This window comes from Equus quagga, chromosome 2, assembly GCF_021613505.1.
Source record: "Equus quagga isolate Etosha38 chromosome 2, UCLA_HA_Equagga_1.0, whole genome shotgun sequence".
NCBI lineage: Eukaryota > Metazoa > Chordata > Mammalia > Perissodactyla > Equidae > Equus > Equus quagga.
Genome location: NC_060268.1, coordinates 176,040,289 through 176,060,562, shown reverse-complemented (window position 1 = coordinate 176,060,562; position 20,274 = coordinate 176,040,289). Strand labels below are relative to the sequence as shown.

The window sequence follows — 20,274 nt, the reverse complement described above, 5'->3', positions numbered from 1 at the left end:
GAAACAGAGAGAAAGGTAATTTGAATTTTTAGTTGACTCTGAATACTTGATGTTTTTGAAACATTTCCAAATTTCCTTTACAGGAAAGGAATGGAAATGATCCAAAGGGACGAGGGATTTCTTTTTTCTTTTCTTTTGTCCCGAACTCAGTCCTGGGATTTTGTGGCATGTGCTGAAAAGTTGTGTTGTCCAAGGGCATTCCAAAATTTGCCTGAAAGGATGTAAGAACTGAAAATGGGTAAAAACAAAACGAAACAGAAATAACACAACTTCTGGCCCCAGATAAGAATCATATAATTTACTAAGACATATCATTTTGGTGTTTTCTCAAGTAGGAAGCTAATTTAGAAAGGCGGGGAGGTGCGCTTGAGGTTGGTGGGAGCAACAGCAGTCGGGGGCCCTCGGAGCCCCTTGTTTCTGCCCCAGCAGAACTGGGGGGCGGGTGGCTCTGTGGGCGTCAGGAAGCTCCAGCCAGTGAAACTCTGGCCAGCCCACCTCTGCCCCACGGGGGAAGCCAGGGCCAGCGCAGCCCCAAGAGACCCCAGGAAGTAGGTTTTCGGTGACAGAAGGGAAAAATCCTAGAGAGGCCGAATTTAAAACCCGGCAGAATTTTAAATTCTATTTTTAAGTACCCAAACCCCTCCCGTTTTGGGGGACTTCTCTATTTATGACTGTGCTATATTTTTATATGGTTTGCCTGCTTCCTGCCTGCCTTTCTGATTTTCTTCCTTTGGGAAATGTTTGTAAAAGGGGATAGAAGACACTCTTCCTTCCTGGGGCTTCTAGTCCAGTGGTCAAGGCAGATGCCAGCCCAGTAAGCACACGCAATTGATGAGGAAGGGAAGGGGTTTGACATCTCGGGTTCCGGGGGGCCTTTGGCTGACGTCTGAAGGGCGACTGGAGCTCATGGGTCAAGCAGGCTGGTGGTGTTTGGGGGAGGCGGATGGAGACAGAGACAGAAACAGGTGGTGGGACAAAGACAGCGAGAGGCACAGGCAGGCACTGGGTCCTCCCTGCGGTACTGTGAGGGGGTGGCGGATGTCCCCAGTTACAGCCAGCGGCTGATGGGGGCCTTGGAGGTTAGGTGGCCTTCCCAGTCTCATTGTGAGTGTGGTTGTTTCAGGATCTTGTCATGTCCCCGGGGCTGTGAGTGCCACCAATTCAGGCACGTTCCTGTCCTGCTCATCATGCGTCCCGTGGACTCTGAGTCCAGGGCTCACGTTGCAGCTCCACGGCCTCTGCTGGCCCTTCGGGAGGATGGGGAAGACATCACGTAGGCATTCCCGTCGAGAGAAATCCTCACTGACTCTGAGCTGACTTTAGGTCTGAACAACTGTGCGCTTCGGCCAAATATTTATTTTTCTGAAACAGACCAGAGCAGTTCTTGATAGGAAGTCAGCTACAGGGACTGTCTTTTTTAATCAATTTTTTTTTTTAATTTGAGATCTTTTATGGCCATGGGGATGTCTGTGCTCTATGAACGAGCCCGGAACTCCGTAATGAGGCCTGAGCGCTTTCCAGATCTTTCTGAAAAGGATTCCACTCTTCCTTGGTTAATTGGAAGAGGTTTCTTGTTTACTTGTTTCCAAGAACCGAGGACAGAGAGCAGCTCTTGCAGCTCTGCTGTCTGGTTTCATACCCTCTAGCGTGTCCTCTCCTGGCCCTACTCTGCTTTAGCTCTGTGCGGGAGGGGGCTGGCCGTCGTCCCCGTGCGCTGAGGAGATGGGCATCCGTGGGGGCAGTGTCATCGCCTCTTAGCCGGGCCGCAGAGAAACGGAGGCCATGTTGGAGAACATACCTTTGTTATAGTATTTATTGAATGTTCACCTCTCCGGCTTCAAGTATTGAAACTCAGAGAGACTTTTTGAAACAAAATCATGCCACCAAACACTTTCAGAGTGTGTCTACTTGAGGGAGAGGAGAAAAGAAGAACTTTTGGATAGCGTGGGCATATCCATGTTCAGCGTCTTGGGTAATAGGTCTTTAAATAACCACTTGCTTGACCTATTTCTTTTACAGAGGTTGGGACTCTGGAGTCCAGGTTTGAGCGGGGCTATCAGACTCTGGGTCTGTTTTGTAAAAGTCAAAAGGAAGTGGAAGGAGGGTTTGAAACTACTGTTTTCTAAATTCATTTCTTCTCTGGATCTCTGCCTCCATTTGAAAAACAGCTCTTGGCTCCGGGTGTCCTGGTGGGACCAGCATCCTCATCGCCACGTCGCCATGGGGAAGGGCTCCCTCCAGGCCTGTTTCAGTCAGTCTCGTTCAGATGTTGCTGATCCGCAGCCTTTGCAACTTCCCTTCTTCCTGCCTTACACCCAGACGTGGCTGGCTCTTCCTACACCTGCCCGAGGTCCCTACTACTGAGCTGAGATCCTGGTGGCAGAGACGGGAAGGAGAGAAAAAAGAGAATGAGGATGGTGGTGGCGGTGGCTGTGGGTGCTGCTGATCAAGCACTGGGGATTGGCGGGGGCACCCTACAAGCATTTTGCATGTATTATCCCATTTAATCCTCACAGCTCTTTACACGGCAGGTACTGCCATTGTCTCCATTCCACAGACGAGCAAACTGAGGCACAAAAGTGTCAAGCAGTTTGCCCAAGGACACACAGCAACCAAATGTGTGTGTATATACATTTACATACTTTTGGGATTTGATTTCTCATCTTCATCCTCCACCACATTTCTTTGTCTGTGAGGGCGATGTCACCATTCGCTCGTGTGTGTATCAGTAGGAACCACATCCTGGGCCATTGCTGTCCAAGGCTCATTTGGTGCCGATGAGCAGTCGCGAGACATTGTCTCCAGGGTCCCACTGTCCCTTATGCTCCTTGTCCCTCTGTGCTCTTTAGGATTCTGCGGTTTATAAATGGGTATGTCCACCCCAGGAATTCTGTGCCTGCTGCGGGATTTCCACGGTGGTGGCAAAGACGACGAGCGCTCTCCCCAGGCATGTCGTTCTTAGTTAAATGGGGACTGGATTCTTTTGGTGACAGTTGAGCATTATAGTATGTCTGGTGGGAACATGTTATTAATTCAAGGTAACCAGAGGAACGAGGGGATGGAGCGGGCTTAGGCGTGACTCCTGTTTGGCACGTTGCATGAAGCCGTTTCGCAGGGTCCTCTCTTGCCTGTACGTCCCACAGCCTCAGGCTTCTCCCACTCCCCCGTGCCGCCTGACTGGGGAGGAGGCGAGAGTGCACGTGCACTTCCGGCAGGTGAAGCTGAGGCTCAGAGATGGGGACTCGTGTCCTGGGGGCCTGTTTGCCACGCCTTTTGTATTCAACATTTATTATGATTATTTCACGTTTATTGTCTTTGTGGTTACAAAAGTCATACTTGCTCCGTGTAAGTAAATTGGAAGCAAGGTGGCCATCTGTAAGTGGAGAGCAGATCTCTCTTGCTCACCGCACAGGTGATGAGTGGAGACAGTGCCGTGTGAAGGTGTGCGTGCGGGTCCCCACCCTCCCTGCAGGGGGCAGGGGGGCTTCAGCTTGTGTTCGATCCAGCTGTGCCACTTCCTTGCTGTGTGATTTACCACAAGCCACTTGGCTGCCCAGAGCCTCGGTTTTCTTACTTGCGAAATGGAGCAATTCCATCGACTTCAGCCTTGTCTCGGAGTCGGGGGTGGATTGGCTGTGGCACAGCGCCCACATAGAACAGGCGTTCAGCTCCTGTTCTCCCCTCTGCCCTCTGCCAGTGCCTCTCCAGCTTGCCTCCCGAGTACCTTGAAGGCACAAGAGGAGAGATTCTCCCTGGAGTGCCCAGGGCCGGCCCCAAGCAGCGTGCAGACAGCAGAGCAAGTTGGAACTCTGCGGGTTTTGGATTGCTTGGTAATGCATCTAAGAATAACTTAATTTAAAAACAATGTTTTCAACGTTTGAAATGTTTAAATATTTTACACGTGGAAGCTTCAAATTGTCTTGTAGCTTCCTGAAGCCTCTGGCACACCTCTTCAAACCCCTGGTGGGGAATGGCACACCTCCGCACACCCTTGTTGGGGCTGGCACATCCCCTCACACCTCTGGCAGGGGCTGGTGCAACTCTGCACACCCCTGGAGGGCTGGCATAGTGCCCCATACCCTTGAGGGGGCTGGCACACCTCCACACACCCTTGGGGGGGCCGGTACATCCCTCGGGGGGCTGGCCCCCCCCCCCCCCCCCCCGGGGGGGGCTGGCATACCTCCACACACCCTTGGGGGGCTGGCACACTTCCCCACACCCCTGGAGGGGCTGGCACACCTCCACACACCCTTGTGAGGGCTGGCACATCCCTGGAGGAGCTGGCACACCTCTGCACAACCTTGTGAGGTGGTACATCCCTGGGGGGGCTGGCACACCTTCACACACCCCTGGGGGGGCTGGCATGCCTCCACACACCCTTGGGGGGCTGGCACACTTCCCCACACCCCTGGGGGGCTGGCACACCTCCACATACCCCTCGGGGGCCTGGCACACCTCCACACACCCCTGGCGTCTACACACCCAGGCTGGGGTCGGTGCTGGAGGTGTTGGTCCTCCCTCCTGGCACACCTAGTAAGAGCTAGGCAGACAGTGAACGTTCAGTGACTGCAGGTGACACCCTGGAGAAATCCCATTTCACCTTGTTCTAAAACCCTCCAGAGGACATTGTAATTCAGTCAGAGTGCTCACTCTGTCCATCAAAAAGAAACTCCAAAGAAGCGTTTTCAGGCGGTTCTTGTTCAAGGGTTAACCAGATTCTTATTTTGCTTATCTTTGGAAATAAAACAATGTTTAAAACCATTCAGACCAGCAAGGCCATCTGGTGGGGAGTGCGCAGCTGCTCCCCATTCACTGGGCCACCTCTAATTTATTCCTTGTAGGGTGCTGCTGTCCATCTGCAGAATCATTGTTCGCAGTGGGTTTGAACACGTGAGCTCTATGTCTGTGCAAGGCCTCTCTTCTCCGCCCATCCTGAAGGACATCTGGATCGGGCATCTTCTGAAGTCACGTAGGAGCAGGCGGGAGGGTTCTGGGGACCCCAGGGGCCAGAGCCACCCTGCTCCTTTTGGCCCTGACATGTAGTCTCTGCGTTATACTCGGAGCCACTTCTTTGTGGAAGAATTGTTGGAAGGCAACTGGAATCTACCTTTCATCTTTGTGGTCTAGCTGTGCAAGGGCCAAAATGGCCTCGAGTCTGAAAATGTACCACTTTTTCCTGGTGGTTAAGTTTGTTGTTGCCCATGTTTGAACCCTTGAAAGAGCACAAAAAGAATAAGCACAGAATTTGTCACCCGCCCGCGTTCCTGAGATCATTGGACCACGTGACGATGTGTCTTCTTTGAGAATACAATGAGGGTGTAAGTGGTGACGGAGTTTGTCTGCAGTCACACAGCTGATTCAGGGATGTCGCAGGTGCTCCACCCAGGCCTTTGACCCCAGGCCTGCTCTCTCCTGTACTCTAAGTCCCAGGGAGGAGGCAGTGTGTAGCATTCAGTTCTCTGGGTCACCGTTTCCCCATCTGTGGAATGGGAAAACTAACTGTGCTTTCCTCTTAGATTATTGTGATGTGTAAACAGGATAACCCACATAAAACCCTAGCCTGGTGTCTGGACACAAGGAAGCCCTCAGTAAGTGTTACTCATGTCACTTTTCTTGTTGTCGCTAAGTGACGAGAGCCTGTTCTGGATGTCTGCTGGGAGCTGGCTTCCCCGCTTGCTATTTTGAAAACTATTTGGTGAGCGCCCACCTTGTGCCACGCACAGTAGCCACACAAGCTTGTGTGGGAAATCTAGTGTCTACACTGATTTGAATTCCTGATTGAGCATCACTGACCCTGCCCTTGGAGAGCTTACCATCAATGGGTGAGTCACCAAACTCCAGCCATACCTGCTTGCCTGGGGGACAGGGTGGCCAGTGGCTGGTGAAGGCTGCCTGTGCTGCTCTTTGAGCCTCAAGTTCTGAGCAGGTGTCTCCCAGAGCCGCATCTTACATGACGGTGTGGCATGGGAGGAAGGTCCCAGCTTTGCAGCCATACAGACCTGCCGTTGGGTTCTGGCCCTGCCTCTGCGCAGCCACGGGGCTCTGGTATGGTTTTAACCCTGCTGGGCCTCAGTTTCTCCCATAAAACTTGGGGATCCCAGTGCTGACCTCAGAGTCCTGCCATCAAGAAGGGCCCTTGCGTGGCGCTCTGCATATGGCAGGTGGCGGACAGTCATCTGTTCCTTTCTTGTACCGTCTTTGGGGTCACTTAAACCCTAAACTGGGTCCGTGTTTTGACATCTACATCCCAGCCTGCACCAAGAGTGATAGTTAATTTTTAATTTCGAATGTCTTAAAGCCGGTTGAACATTGCCTCCTTGAAGTGCTTTACGTTACATAACTGTCACCGCTGTCTTGCTGCGAGCCGTTTAGGTGGGCGGGTGCCACAGCAAACTGCAAGCTTGTCTTGAGTGGGCTCTACCCTAATGGAAAACCACCGTCAGTGGATAAACAGGCTTGAGTGGAAAGCGTAGTACCTCAATCTGGGACAGATTTGAATTACTTCTGGAAATAATAAAATGAGTGTTCAGAAATAGATTTTCCCCCTAATTGACTTAAAATTGTTGGTTGTGTCACAAAGACCTGGAGAGTCTTGTGTGCATTGGAATCATTGGGTAACAGCTGCAGCGTGAGCGTGTTTGAAGTCTCTTGTTGCCACTGCCCCTTTGCAGAGAAAACCTGATCATTCCGTGCGTTTCAGAGAGCCGGGGCCTCTGGCTGCGTTTCGTCTGTATGTTGGGCAGGTTACCCTGTTGGAGTGCGACATCATAGAGGAGGTTAGAAAGATCCCGTTCGCTCTCCCGCCTTCAGCTGTCGGAGATCCTGGGGGTCAGGGGGCAGCGCTGTGGTCAGGATACGTTTCACCTCCGAGATCCAGCGCGGGTTCTTCCGGGGCCTGCAGATTCTTGGAGGCTGGTCCTCGAAATGGGATATGTAATTCTGAGTGTGGGTGTTTTTCTGGAGCCTCTGGGGACTTTGTTCTGGAGTTTGATGGGATGTCCCAGAGGGCCTGGGCTGTAGCCTCAGCACGTGCAGTGCCTTGTGCACAATGGGCGCCTGATGAACGTGTGCTGAAGGGTGAGGGCGGCTAACAAGGGGAAAGCACTTGGTGTGTCTTTGGGGTTAACTGTCTGGCTTTTCTGCTGCCATAAAGCAAGTACCACACTAGCTTTTCAACGCTCACTGCAAAACCACCGGCTTCTCAGCGGCCCTGGAAGACATGACAGACGATGCTAATGGGTTTTTATTAGGGAGAAGTTAACTTCAAATCGTACACCCGTGAGTGTTAAGGCTGAAAGAAGTAGTCCCAAATTCATATTTTACATGCAAGAAACAAGCCCAGAGTTGCGGTGATTTGCCCGGGGTTACCTGCCCAGTGAGTGATCAAGTCTGGACTGAGACCGTGCTGGGGAATCTTGGCTCAGGGGCCGCACGCAGCAGCTCATTCCCTTGTTGGGAAGGTGCCACCTTTGTGGCTCTGAAGTCTCAAAGCGCAGATGGTCGTGGAAGCCACCACCTCAGTCATTCAGAGCCCAGGCTTGTCCCTTTGATGTGCAAGAACAAAAGGGGGGCTGGGGGCTGTGCTCTGGGCCTGCCCCTCCATCCCTCCGTCCCTCCATGGGTTCTGCCCTCCTCCTGCCCCACACTTGGTGCCAGGCCAGCCTCTGCGAACCTTGTCCCTGTCCTGGTGCTGTCCCTGTCACCCATCATACTTCACAGCTGGAGGAGACACCTGAGTGATAAATAGAGTCTGAATTAGACAGTTTAAGATGCAGTGCCCCAGGCCGACAAGGGGACTGAAGGAGGCCCCTGCATTTCCTCCCGCGTCTGCCTTCCATATGTTGCCCAGGGCTCCCAGTCCCGTGTCTCTGTGTAGGACAGCAAATCTGGTCTTTAGGAAGGGATTTGTGAAGGGATGGGAAAGGGCTGGGATGAGCAGCTGACTGTCTGAGGCCAGGCCAGGGTGATGGCGCAGAGGTTAGGATGGGCTCCCCCTGTGGATGAGGTGCCGGGGAGACTGGGATCAGGACCCAGTTGTCTTGCCCCACCCTCTCAAAATGAGCTGTGCATCCTTGGGGAAGTGTAGACCGCACTGGCCTCAGTTTCCTCTTCTGTAAAATGCAGGCCTAGGTGAGCAGGTACCCGCAGGTTTAATTCTCTGGGGCCTGCCCACCACCATTTTCACGGTATTCCAGGGTTTTCATAGTGTGACTCCCCAGGGATCCCCCATGAGTTTCTTTCTGCTGTCTCTCACCTCCCAGCTGTAAAGAAGTGGCTCTGTTAGTCAAGACCTTCAGACCTTTGGGATTGGGCACGTTTCTGGAAACTTAACCCCCCTGTAGAACTGAAACAAGTTACAGATGGACGAATGTTCTGAAGGGGCTGAGCTTTTCCCAAGTTGCTCCTTGAGCTGAGCGAGGCTGCTAGGGCTCCTGCCTTGGTTGTTGAGGCCCCAGAATGATCCCGGGTCGCTCTCCTTTTTAATATCTTGTTTTTACTGTAAAACTTGGCTGTTACTTCCTGTGTCTGTGTGTCTGCCTCTAGCTGCCACCTGCCTCTTCTCAGTCATTACTTCAGATTCGTTGCTGACAGGAAAATTGGACGCCTATGCCTAGAATTATACATACATTGAAAGCAAGTCAGCATGGAGTGAGGGCCCCAGGGCATCTCCTGTAAGAATGCAGAGAATACCCATCATTTATTGAGGCTTGCGATGTGCCAGATGCCGGGTTAAGCATTTTATAGATGGTATCTCATTTCCTCTTCACATCCACACTGGGAGACGAAGATAGTTTTATTCCTTTTTTCACAGATGAGGAAACAAAGTCACGGAATGGTTCAGTTAGTTGCCTGAGATCATAAAGCTGGCACAGAATTGAGTCCGATTGAAATGCAGATCTGCTTGATTCCAAATGTGTGAGGCTTTATTTTCACTGCTCAGAAAACACTTTTTCCTACTTCCCAACTTTCTACCAAGTTTCAAATCATTTGGTTCCCTAGGCCAGATGCAGAGGAGGGGCTGGCTGTGTGTCGTGGAGATTTGATCTTAGTGAAAATGCCTGTGTTTTATGGAATGAAATAATAGTTTAAAATACGCTTTCTATGCTGTAAAGCATGTAAAGTAGTCATTAATAAATATAATGTTGATGATGAACTTACTGCAGAGTCGAGTATGCTTTAAAGATAACTTTAAACTGCCGGCCACATTTTGGGCCAGCCAGGAAGATCCTGCAGGTCACAGTTTGTGAATCCCTGTTTTAGACAAAGCACGGATGAGGTGTTGCAGCCACCAGGAAAGGTGAAATCTGGCAAGGAAACCATAAGGATCAGGTTACAGGAAGGGCTTGTTCAAGGAGAGGAAGCAAGGAAGAAATTATAGTAACTCCAACAGGAGGCAATGAGGAAGGTGTCTTCATCAGGAAGTGGGGAGAATGGGGTCACTTGTCCACATAACTAAGACGTAACAGCCGTGGTTGTCATAAACACTCATTTTGCCAGAAAATAACCTGGTGTGTGATATTTGGGCAGTTATGTCTTGATTTGGGAACAGCTGCCATCTGGGTTTCCAGCATTGTTTTGGCATATCTGCTTCTGGTGTTAGCAAGGGGTTTTTTAAGGCAAAGCATTAATTCTTTTGATTCACTGGGTGTTTGGCTGAATTGCTCTGGCCTGAATTGCTCCTGATTCACTTTACTCATATAAACACACTTTTTGGAACTCATAAACATACAGTTATACTGGTTTAATTTGGTAACGTCTATTGTTTATAACCTGTAGAAGAGTGTATCAGTTAGCTTTTACCACATGACAAAACACTTCAAAACTCAGTGACTTCAAACAGCAACCGTTTATTATTTCTCGTGCGTCTCTGGGGATTGGCTGGGGTCAGCAGGTGTCAGCTGCTGCAGGTGGGGCTCAGCCAGGTGGCTCTGCTCCACGTGTCTCTCCTGCACCTGGCCGAGCCTCTGTGTTCCTCCATGGCCATGGCAGAGGCGCAGAGGGCAAGCAGACACACACGACCCGCCTTAAGGCCTGGCCTTGGGACTGACACGTTGTCACTTCTGCCTCAGTCTCTTGGCCAAAGCAAGTCTCCAAGCTCAAACTGAAGGGTAGAGAAGTGCATTCCACTCCTTTAGCTGGAGGAAGTGCGAAGTCGTTCATGTGGCGAAGGATGTGAATACAGGGAGGATAATAATTTGGAACCAATGATGCAATCTACCTTAAGTAGTAATAAACTGCTAACTTATCAGACACTTACTGTGGCCAGGACTATGTATATATGATAATAGCTAGCATTTATCTAGCACTTACTATGGCCAGGCAGGCTTCTACGCACTGCACCTGAACGGTCCACTTAGTGCTCACAGCAGTGCTATGGTGGAGGTCCTGTGATTATTCCCAGTTTATATCCGAGGAAACAGGAGGAAAGAGGTTTAGTGACTTGCTCAAAGTCAAAGCCGGGTAGCGCGACTGTGGCACCCAGGCTCCATTGCTGTACGTGATCTGTCACCAAAAGGACTTCTGTTAGAATTCAGAGGCCCAGATCACTTAAGTGACTCGTCTGATGTCACTAGGTGGGCCTGACTTGAGCCTTCTGGCCTGCATACTGCAGGCTGTGTTCTTTCTACTCTGCTCTAGGCCAGGGGGTGCTAACCAAGGGGTGCAGCTTTATTCTGTTTGTTGACTGCACTGTGATCAAAAGCATAAAACTCCAGATGTGAGACTGAAACTGATAATCTGTTGTCTGTACAGAACTGTCCAGTCTTGTTAGCATTCTTCTCAGTCTCAGCGACAATCTTGTGATATCTTTGAGCTAAATGTGAAAAATCTTCCTTCTTCCACTTGTTGATTAATATCCCTTGAAAAAATGTATTTCCATATACATAGCCCAAAGAGAAATGTCAGCAGTTAGACATACTAATCAGAAGAAGGCCTCGTGTTTTAGTAAAGGTTAATTAAGACCCATTGAATTTTTTTCCTTAAAACATAAAAGTAAAATAACGTAATTAGCTATTTTTTCCTCTCTCCTCCCAGAGGGCAGATGTAAATGTTCTACCTAAATGAAGCTATTTATTTAAATCCATCCAGATTTCTTTTGAAGTTTCATACATCTTTCTTCTGCTATATCAGCTTATAGCTACAATAATTTAATAAGTTTTTCCTAGGGTGAAATTGGATGCCCTTTATCGATCTTACACCGAGGGGGCATTCAATTACTTAACCTAAAGTGGTGTTTCTGGGTCTCTCGATTACAATTTTGTTATAAATGGCTTGCTAATGATGCTTGGGATACATAGGTTAATAGGGGGCATCCCAGCCAGGGCTGGGTAATTGAATGCTTTCTGTTTTGGGACCAGCTATCTGATTCCTCACAGGGGTACCGGCTTCCCACAATTACAGTCTGCCTCCACGGGGCACAGCACTGAGCCCAGGCTGGGAACCAATCTCGCTGAAATGTAACCCTGAGCGCTCTGCTTTAATACCTGAATGGGAGCGCCGAGGGTCCTGTTTAATCCGAGTCCACTGGCACCACCACAGGGACATTCCAGACAGGTGAAGTGCAAGGGACATGCATTGCTTGCTTTTTAAGGAAGAACAACCTGAGTGTTAGGTTTCTGAATGAGTGTTCTGGATACAGTTTGTGGCATATGAAAAAGGCCAATTCAGGAACAGAGCTGCAATCCATTTTCCTTTCAATGCAGTCAGATTAATTTGATTCCTCCTCACTGAGCTGTGTTAGTTAATAGTTATATGTATTGTAAAGATCCTTTTGAAAGAATAGGTAGTGTGCATCCATTTTTGCACGTGGACAAATCCCAGCTGTGACTCTGGCTTTCTAGGCCCTGCAGAGTGGTCCCCCACTCTTCTCCCATCGATCCTGCCCCCCACCTGTCCCCCACCTGCCCCCTCAGCCCAGATGTCTGTCCTCCCGGGTCCCCATGGGCTTTGATCCTCAGCTTCTCTCCTTCCCAGGGCTTTTACTTCCCTTGATCCCCGCATGGCTGCTTCCGTCTTGTCATCCAGATGTCCCCTTCTAAACCGGGTCTTCCCTGGCCATCCTGTCTCCTGGACCTCCCCTTCTCCTCAGGTGACTGTTCTCACCAGGGGTGGGGGTCAGGGATGCTGCTAAACAACCCACAGTGCGCAGAACAACCCCTGACAACAAAGAATTATCTGGCCCTTTGCTGATGGTTTTGTTGTATTCTCCCTCTTTATTTGCTTCATAGCCTTTCTTGATGTCTGCGATGATGACTTTACTCATTTGTGACTTTTTCATTGTCTGTTGCCCTGTGGCCCCCTCAACTCCTGGTGGAACCTAAGCTCCAGTTGGGGAAAAGGCCTCCATGTTGTGGTCACCCCTGCAACACTCCCATCTAGTTGGACAAGGACTGGTCCCAGAAGCCTTCAAGCTCCAGGTCCTGTACTTCCAAGGGCGCCTGGCCATGTATTCACTTGGTCATGTGACTGTTTTTTGTTTTATTTTGTTTTGTTTTTTTGCTGAGGAAGATTAGCCCTGAGCTAACATCTGTGCCAATCTTCCTCCACTTCAGATGTGGGATGCCGCCACAGCATGGCTGATGAGTAGTGTAGGTCTGCATCCGGGATCTGAACCCATGAACCCGGGCCACTGAAGTGGAGCACACAGAACTTAACCACTACGCCACAGGTCTGACCTCCCATGACTGTTATTTTTAATCAACATTATCAAGGTGTATTTTACATATGTACACTGGCCATATGTTTTGGTAAAACTTGTAAACGTAAAATAGTTTTATATTTTCTCTCAGAGAGGGTTCCCCCTGGTGTTTCCCCACACCAGCAAATTCTCCAAGTCTCCAGATACCAGCTGGGTGTCCTACAATTCGATTCGATTCTGACAGTACCTACCCAGAGTTAAGATCAGACCCCACAGGTTAAGGGCTCGGTCCCCCAGGACTGCTCCCACTTCAGAAGCCATTCACACATATTGGGGCCTCCAGCTACCCGCATTCTGTCCGATTTGGCTACAAATTCAGAGGTTCCCACCATCTCTTCTCAGCTTCACTAATTCACTAGAACGATGCTCAGAATTCAGGAAAGCGCCTTATTTACTATGACCAGTTTGTTATAAAGGATACGACTCAGGAACAGCCAAATGGAAGAGACGCTGAGGGCCAGACAAGGGGAGAGGGCCCAGAACTTCTATGCCGGCTCTGGGTGAGCCACCCTCCCAGTACCTCCATATGTTCACCAACTAGACAGCTCTCCTGTGATTTAGGGGTTTTGATGGAGGTTCCATTACATAGGTGTTGTTGATTAAATCATTGGCCCTTGGTGATTCACTCCCTGGAGGCTGGGGAGACGGGGCTGAAATTCCAGCCCTCTGATCAAAGCTTGGTCTTTCTGGTGAGCAGCCCCAACCTGAAACTACCTGGTAGCTCGTCAAAAGTCACCTCATTAGCGTGAACTCAGGTGTGGTCATAAGGGACTTGTCAAGAATAACAAAAGTGATGCTGTTACCCCTATCACTCAGGAAATTCCAAGGGTTTTAGAAGCTGTGTTCCAGGAACTGGGGACAAAAGCAAATATTTTTTATTATATCACGTCCTCCTCTTGTATTGGCTTCAGGCCCCCACACCTGACTTGCGTCTTCAGCTGTGCCCAGTAAACTGTCACCCTCCAGTAGGGATCTGCTGAAAGAAGGAGCTAATGAATGAATGAATTATAGGGGATGATAACACCGTATCTGACTTTTTTTAGGGCCCTTAACATAGCTGGAATTGTCTCCCCAGTTCTCTGCTCCCCATTTTCTGTTTAAAAAGTGAGACATGGAGTGGGAGCTCTGGCTGGGGGGTACAGCCTGCCCAGGAGACAAATGCTCTGGCCGCCACGGCTGCGAGACTCTCTGTTGAGACTGTCAGCTTCTCCATCTACCCAGGTCCATTTATTTACTTTGCTTGTAATAAGAAACCTTTGTTCTTGTTTAGGAATATTTTGCCCATTCTGTTGGGTCCAGATTTTGTACATTCTTGTCTTGGAGCTTCAAACACCATGTTTTAAAAAAAGTCTAATTAGACCTCCTGCAGCCAGAGAGACGGAAGAGTGTGAACTCACTCCCGCTGAGATCCTGGTTGGAGTCTCATTTGACCCTGTATGGCCTTGTCTTTGACATGTAAACAATGTTTTCTTGGCTTAGTGATGGGGTTTCCAAGTAGAGGATCTTGCCCTTTTGTTTCTTTGGTTTGGAAGAATTGTTTGTACCAAGTGATGGGTCAGGGGTGGTTTAGCAAGTGGGAGGCAGAGATGTGAGCCTTGAGGTTCCTGACATATCTGCAACTGCCCTCAGGAATGAGGGGGCCGTGGAGCCTGGGATGTTGGCCTGGTTCCTGAGCAGTTTGCTCCCACAGCCCCGACTCCTCTGCTCTTCTCAGAACGTCCCTGTCCCGTATCCCAGCCTTTACTGACTAGCATTTCTCAAACTGGTTCCTTGGGACATTAGTGAGAATTCCATGGCCAATTATGGTTTGGAAATTTTGTGTATTATGTTCCTGTCCTGTGGATTCACAGGGCTTATTAGCATTTTAAAGGCCCTGAAAAGTCCTGCTGTAAAGAAATGTGTGATTTCGTTCATCTTTTCTCCAAGTCATTTAAGCACAGAACACGTTGACAACATGCAGAACAGTGTGTGAAGGACATTTTACGAAACGCTGCTTGGCTGTTTCTTGGTCATCATATTTTGATAAAACGTGGGCCTTTTGGTCCAAGGGAAGGGAATGTTTCTGCTGATGAGTTCTGATTGCTCAGCCCATCAGCCAATACGGTGAGGGTTTAACGCAGGGTTAGTTAATACACTTTCTCTGGGGACAGCAAGGATTATTTGACAAGCGTGTCCCTACAGAGTCTGAGGTGAGTCTGCCGCCCTTGGGTAATTCTCAGGCGCTAAGGAAAAATAATGTGGTATAGGATCTCCCATCTTTGATTCCACTTCACATGTTCTTGGCATTCACTGGCAATTAAAAATCATCATAGTAGGAGTTGTTGATGATGCTAGTATTATTAATATTATCTATCTTTTATGGGATGCTAAATATGTGTAGGCTGTTTGCAAACTCTTCATATGCATTAACTAAGTTAGTACTTGTTGCAAACTGCGAAGGGAGCTACTCCTAACCTAATTTTACTCATGGGGAAACACAGCTAGTTAGCAGTGGTCTGCCACTGTTAGAAACTAAGTAGGTCTCGTTTTTTGCTCTTTTTACAACATCTACAAAGAAGTGTCATTTGGGCAACAATACATTTTATAACCACAGGATTCTATTAATGGAGTTTTAAGAATCATGTTTTCCCCAAAATGATGAAAGTGAAAAATTATTTCAGGGTCTGAAGTGTTGTGCTACTCGGGAATATTGTACATCGGATTGAATTGCTTAATAACTTCAAGTCAAATGATTTTTTCTATGATACGCTCCATTGAAGGAGAGAATCATTTCAGTGCTTCTAAATTTTCATTAACTTTTGCTTGCTAACCTGATAATCAAGGTTAGCTCTAGGTAAGAGACTATTGGTGCTATTGGGAGAGAAAACAGATTTTTCTGCCTGCTCTCATCCTAACCATCCTCCTTCTTGGAACTTTGTTGACTTAAAAACACTGATATTTCAATTCATCCCTCAAATTTGTAGACACTGACTGCATGAATCTGAAAATGCTTGCCAAGTCCTGGCTTTGGGGATCCACTAACTTAGATGTGTCCAGGCGGAGGCATTAGAGGGGACACGGGTTGTGCAAAATATGAGATGTTTGATGTGGTGCTGGTGGTGCTGATGTTGGGGCCATGTTTGGTGGCAGAGAGTGAACCCCAAAAGTAAGCACCAAGGACCTGAAACCTCTCCCTTTACCCTATAGGACTTTCTGTGACCCGCTTGTGACCCAGCAGGCTCTGCTGAAATGTAGAAGTAGAAAAGAGATGTTCACTTCTCTCCTTGGAAGATGACCCCTGGGTTATTACTGTCATCACGTAACAGAATAAAACCTCTTTTCTTTGTTGTTTAGGTAATCTGACATTTTAAAAGATTTTGCTCCCCGTGAAGAGGAAACCTTTCAAAGGAACTCAGGATGTAAAAGAAGAAACCTCCGTGGGCATCTCCATGGATGGCATGCCAGTCCATCCCACACTGAGAAGACCATGATATCTTCTAAGCTCTTGGGTGTTTCTATGTTCTCCAGCAAGAATTTTTCCATTTCGTTGTGTGCCATGGGAAAAACCTGAACGACAGGCAGAATTGCTCCTGAACTCTTGGCTTTTTCCACAGTTGCAGTGGCTCTTAGAGAACATGACAGTTGGAGATCATTTTCTTTTGTTGTCATTCAGGGTCGAACCAAAGAATGAGCTTCCTCATTCTCTAGTGCTTTGGCGCCTGCTCGTTTTTGTATTTATTTCTGTTGCTTGTGCCTTCCAACCACCTTATGTAACCACAAGAAATCCTTAAAGGTTCCAGCGTGGCGTGCATGCATCTGGACTCCTCAGGGGCTCGCCCATGGCTCGGTGGGCCAGCAGTCCAAGGGCATTACCATGAGGCACTGCATTAATTGCTGCTTACAGTTGTCACCTGACGACACACAAGAACAGCGGGTTAGCTGCCGAGGAGGCCCCCATCACAGTCGCCACGAGTGTCCTGTGTGCAAAGGAGAAAACAAAATTGTGTTTCGCGTGGACGGTAAGCAGATGAACTTGCTTGCTGTTCTCGAAGTGAGGGCTGACGGGAATGAGAGCTGGGGCGGGTTTTTTCGCTTCAAGAAGGGGAAGCGATGTAGCCTCGTTTTTGGATTGATAATAATGACTTTGGTGATGGCGTCTTACATCCTTTCTGGGGCCCACCAAGAGCTTCTGATCTCATCGCCTTTCCACTACGGTGCCTTCCCCAGCAATCCTAGCTTGATGGACAGTGAAAATCCGAGTGACACGAAAGAGCAACATCACCAACCCTCTGTAAATAATATTTCATACATGAAGGACTATCCAAGCATTAAATTAATTATCAACAGCATCACGGCCAGGATAGAGTTCACAACCAGACAGCTTCCAGCCATAGAAGATCTCAAGAAGCAGGAACTGCACGTGAGTGGCCTTGTACTAATCTCTGTTGATTGATTTTAAAAATGGATGCTTCCTCTCCTGTCACCATCTTTGGGAAGACAGAAAGAAAATGACAGAAAAAGTTCTCAAGTGTAACAAGGATAATTTGACAGCCTTATGGATCAGAGTGCACGGGGAGAGTGCTATCTGTTTACACCAAGAAGGGAATTCACGGTGCTGAATGGCAGAGCTAGAAATGTCGGGGGACCGCACCTTCTCCTAATTCCATCCCAGGACTTCTGCCTGAAATGTGGTGGTGGCTGTAAACGTTCCTTTTAGATCACCATCATCTTGTTTCTGTTCTTTTCAAATTAGTATTTTTGTCTCTAGTGGCCATTTAAATATACAAGTAGTAAAGAGATTCCAACTGTTAACTTAATTAGACTGCCCTGTGTGTGTGTGTGTGTGTGTGTGTGTGAAGGATAAGTCACGGTAGAATGGGTTTTGATTAAACTTCCATCTTCATTCTCTCCAAATTTTATTTTTATTTTGGGATAAGGAAAAACATGGTCACTGGCTATTTACCAAGTTTGGCTTTGTTTTAGTATTTAGTCATTGTCAAGTAATACTTCAGATTTGAGCATCGTAATAAGTATGGCGGGGGGATCATATTGTGGTTAGAATGGGTTTTTGGTAATTCCCGCCCCCCCCCCCAACCCCGCCGTGTGTCTCTCCCTTTTGTTCTTTTTCTTCGCAGATGTTCTCAGTAATCCCCAGTAAATTCCTTCCGAATAGTAAGAGCCCCTGTTGGTATGAGGAGTTCACGGGGAGGAACACCACCGACCCCTACCTCACCAACTCCTACGTGCTCTACTCCAAGCGCTTCCGCTCCACCTTCGACGCCCTGCGCAAGGCCTTCTGGGGCCACCTGTCGCACGCGCACGGGAAGCACTTCCGCCTGCGCTGCCTGCCGCGCTTCTACATCATCGGGCAGCCCAAGTGCGGCACCACTGACCTCTACGACCGCCTGCGGCTGCACCCCGAGGTCAAGTTCTCCGCCATCAAGGAGCCGCACTGGTGGACGCGGAAGCGGTTTGGTGAGTGAGCGCGCGGCCCCGGCTGCAGGGGCGCCCAGCGCGGGTGGCCCTCTCCTGGGTCCCGGGGCCGTGATCGTTCGTTCGCTCACCCCTTCCGCGGGGTCTGGCTCCAGGGAGAGGGCGTGATGTGAGCCGGCGCTGCGCTGCTCCGGGAGGGCGGCGGGGCGGGGAGGTGGGAGAACGCTCTGGGATGCAGGGACTGCACGGTTCGCTTGTCTGAGGTCCCACAGGCCAACATCCAGCGGGGAATGGAACCCAGCTCCCAGCCGCCCAGTGAGCATGTATCGAGTGCCAGCTGTGTGCAGGGCAAGGGGAAGGGGGCAGAGTCGCCACTCATCTGACCCTGAAGAGCCTTGGCTTGCCTGCCAGCCAGATGCCGGGTGGACATTCGGTTGGGACCCTGCAACCCAGCTCTGTGCCCTTCCCGCGGGAGCCCCCACACCTGGAGGAGACGGCGGAAGAAAGGCTGCTGCACACGGGGTGCCGGCTCCCTGCTCGCTCAGCCCAGGGCCCTGAGCACAGCACTGGGCTGCAGCGGCCGCGTTTTCTCCACCCTGCCTTGTCTGCCCCATGCGGTCGGAGTGAAAAGGACGTGGAGAGAGTTCTGGGCGGCCCTGCTGCAGCACCAGTTTCCCAAGGGCTTGCCCTGGACGCCACCCACCCATCCCTCCCACAGGCTGCTTTCTGTTCCGCCCAACCTGCGCCACCCTGCCGCCCTGGGTCACTGCTTCCTCTCCTTGATCTTTCCTCCTCTGCCAGGAGACGTTTGGTCACTGGAGCTCAGGGGTGACACATGCCACAGTCTGGGCGGGCCTCGAGGGTGTTTTCCATGTAAAGGACCCAGGTTGGTTAGAAGGGAATTTAAAAAGTTTTCCTTAGTAGATCCTAAGTTTAGACCAACACTTAATGTGTTTGCTGACGAATGTATGACCTCATCCTTCTGCTGTTCCTCCTGGAGTGAAGGAGAGGATGTCAGTGTGTCTTTATGGTTTGGCGGTGGCAGCCGTGGGAGCCAGGGTTTCGCGTTCCTCATTTGTCAGCGTTCTTCCTACACGGCTCACGGTTTTCCCTAATGAAAACCAGGTTCCCACCAGTGGGGAGAAGGGCAGCTGGGGTGTGCCTCTGGAATCTGGTGTCCAGGGCCACCTTGAACCTCTGGCAGTTTGGCCCATTGATGTTCTTGGTCCGCTTTCCACTTTAAGTTTGGTAGCTGTGGTTTGGGAAAGTGTTGTTGGTACGTTTACAAGGGAAATGTACCTACTTTTAAGGCAAGGGGCAAATTTTAGGCCGCGTGTGGCCGATGCCAGAGCAACTAGTAAGTTCAACTCAAGTGCCTGTCCAGCATCAGTTACCCTTGATTGGACAGATGGACAGGCTGCTTGATCGAATAGGCTGGGAGACAGAACCTCAGCTAAGACCTCTCTTTGCTGTTTAATACAATGTTTACATCCTGGATGCCATTGCTGCCTGGCCACTTCAGGGTCTCACCTGGTGCACATGTTAACCAGCCCCAAACTCTCTGGCCTTCATGCAGATGCGTTTATAGTTCTTGAATGGGTGTGCCATCCATAAGCTGCCATTGTACAGCTTAATGGTGGTGTCTTCCACCCTTTGAAGCGCACATGGGTTAAAAGAAGGCAGCCAGTTCGCAGATGCCCCTCCCGCTGTTGCCCCCTCCTGCAGCTTACTGGGGGCAGCCTTGACTGCTGCAGGTGGGCCCTTGGGCCATTCCATCCCTCTCTGCTCATTCCCCGGGGTGGTGGCAGCTTTATCTGCAGTAACTCCTGCTTCTTGGTTCTTGTAGGCATCGTCCGCCTGAGAGATGGGCTGAGGGACCGCTACCCTGTGGAAGATTATCTGGACCTCTTTGACCTGGCCGCCCACCAGATTCATCAAGGCCTGCAGGCCAGCTCTGCAAAGGAGCAGAGCAAGATGAATCGAATCATTATCGGTACGGCTTCTGTGTAGCTCCTGAGGGGGCCCCGCTCCTGCCCTGAGTCAGTTCTGGCTTCACTCTAGCTGTGGAACATTTGTGTGATGCCTGCTGACATCTGTTGAGAGCGTACTTTCCTACTGGCTGTCACTCTTACCCCTACTTAAAACGTTCATATCGCTTGTACAAT

The 20,274-nt window shown here is 49.7% G+C and overlaps 1 protein-coding gene across 4 annotated transcripts in view; it reads left to right on the top strand.

Moving 5' to 3' along the window:
* Nucleotides 1-20,274, top strand: part of CHST15 (carbohydrate sulfotransferase 15) — a 78,684-nt gene that overhangs the window by 27,683 nt on the left and 30,727 nt on the right. For all 4 annotated transcript variants that reach the window (XM_046654418.1, XM_046654420.1, XM_046654419.1 and 1 more), the window contains exons 2-4: nt 16,031-17,096; nt 17,812-18,151; nt 19,956-20,102. In XM_046654418.1, coding sequence (XP_046510374.1) covers nt 16,551-17,096; nt 17,812-18,151; nt 19,956-20,102 — 1,033 coding nt within the window. In that variant the 5' untranslated portion in view covers nt 16,031-16,550. The remainder of the gene's footprint in view (nt 1-16,030; nt 17,097-17,811; nt 18,152-19,955; nt 20,103-20,274) is intronic.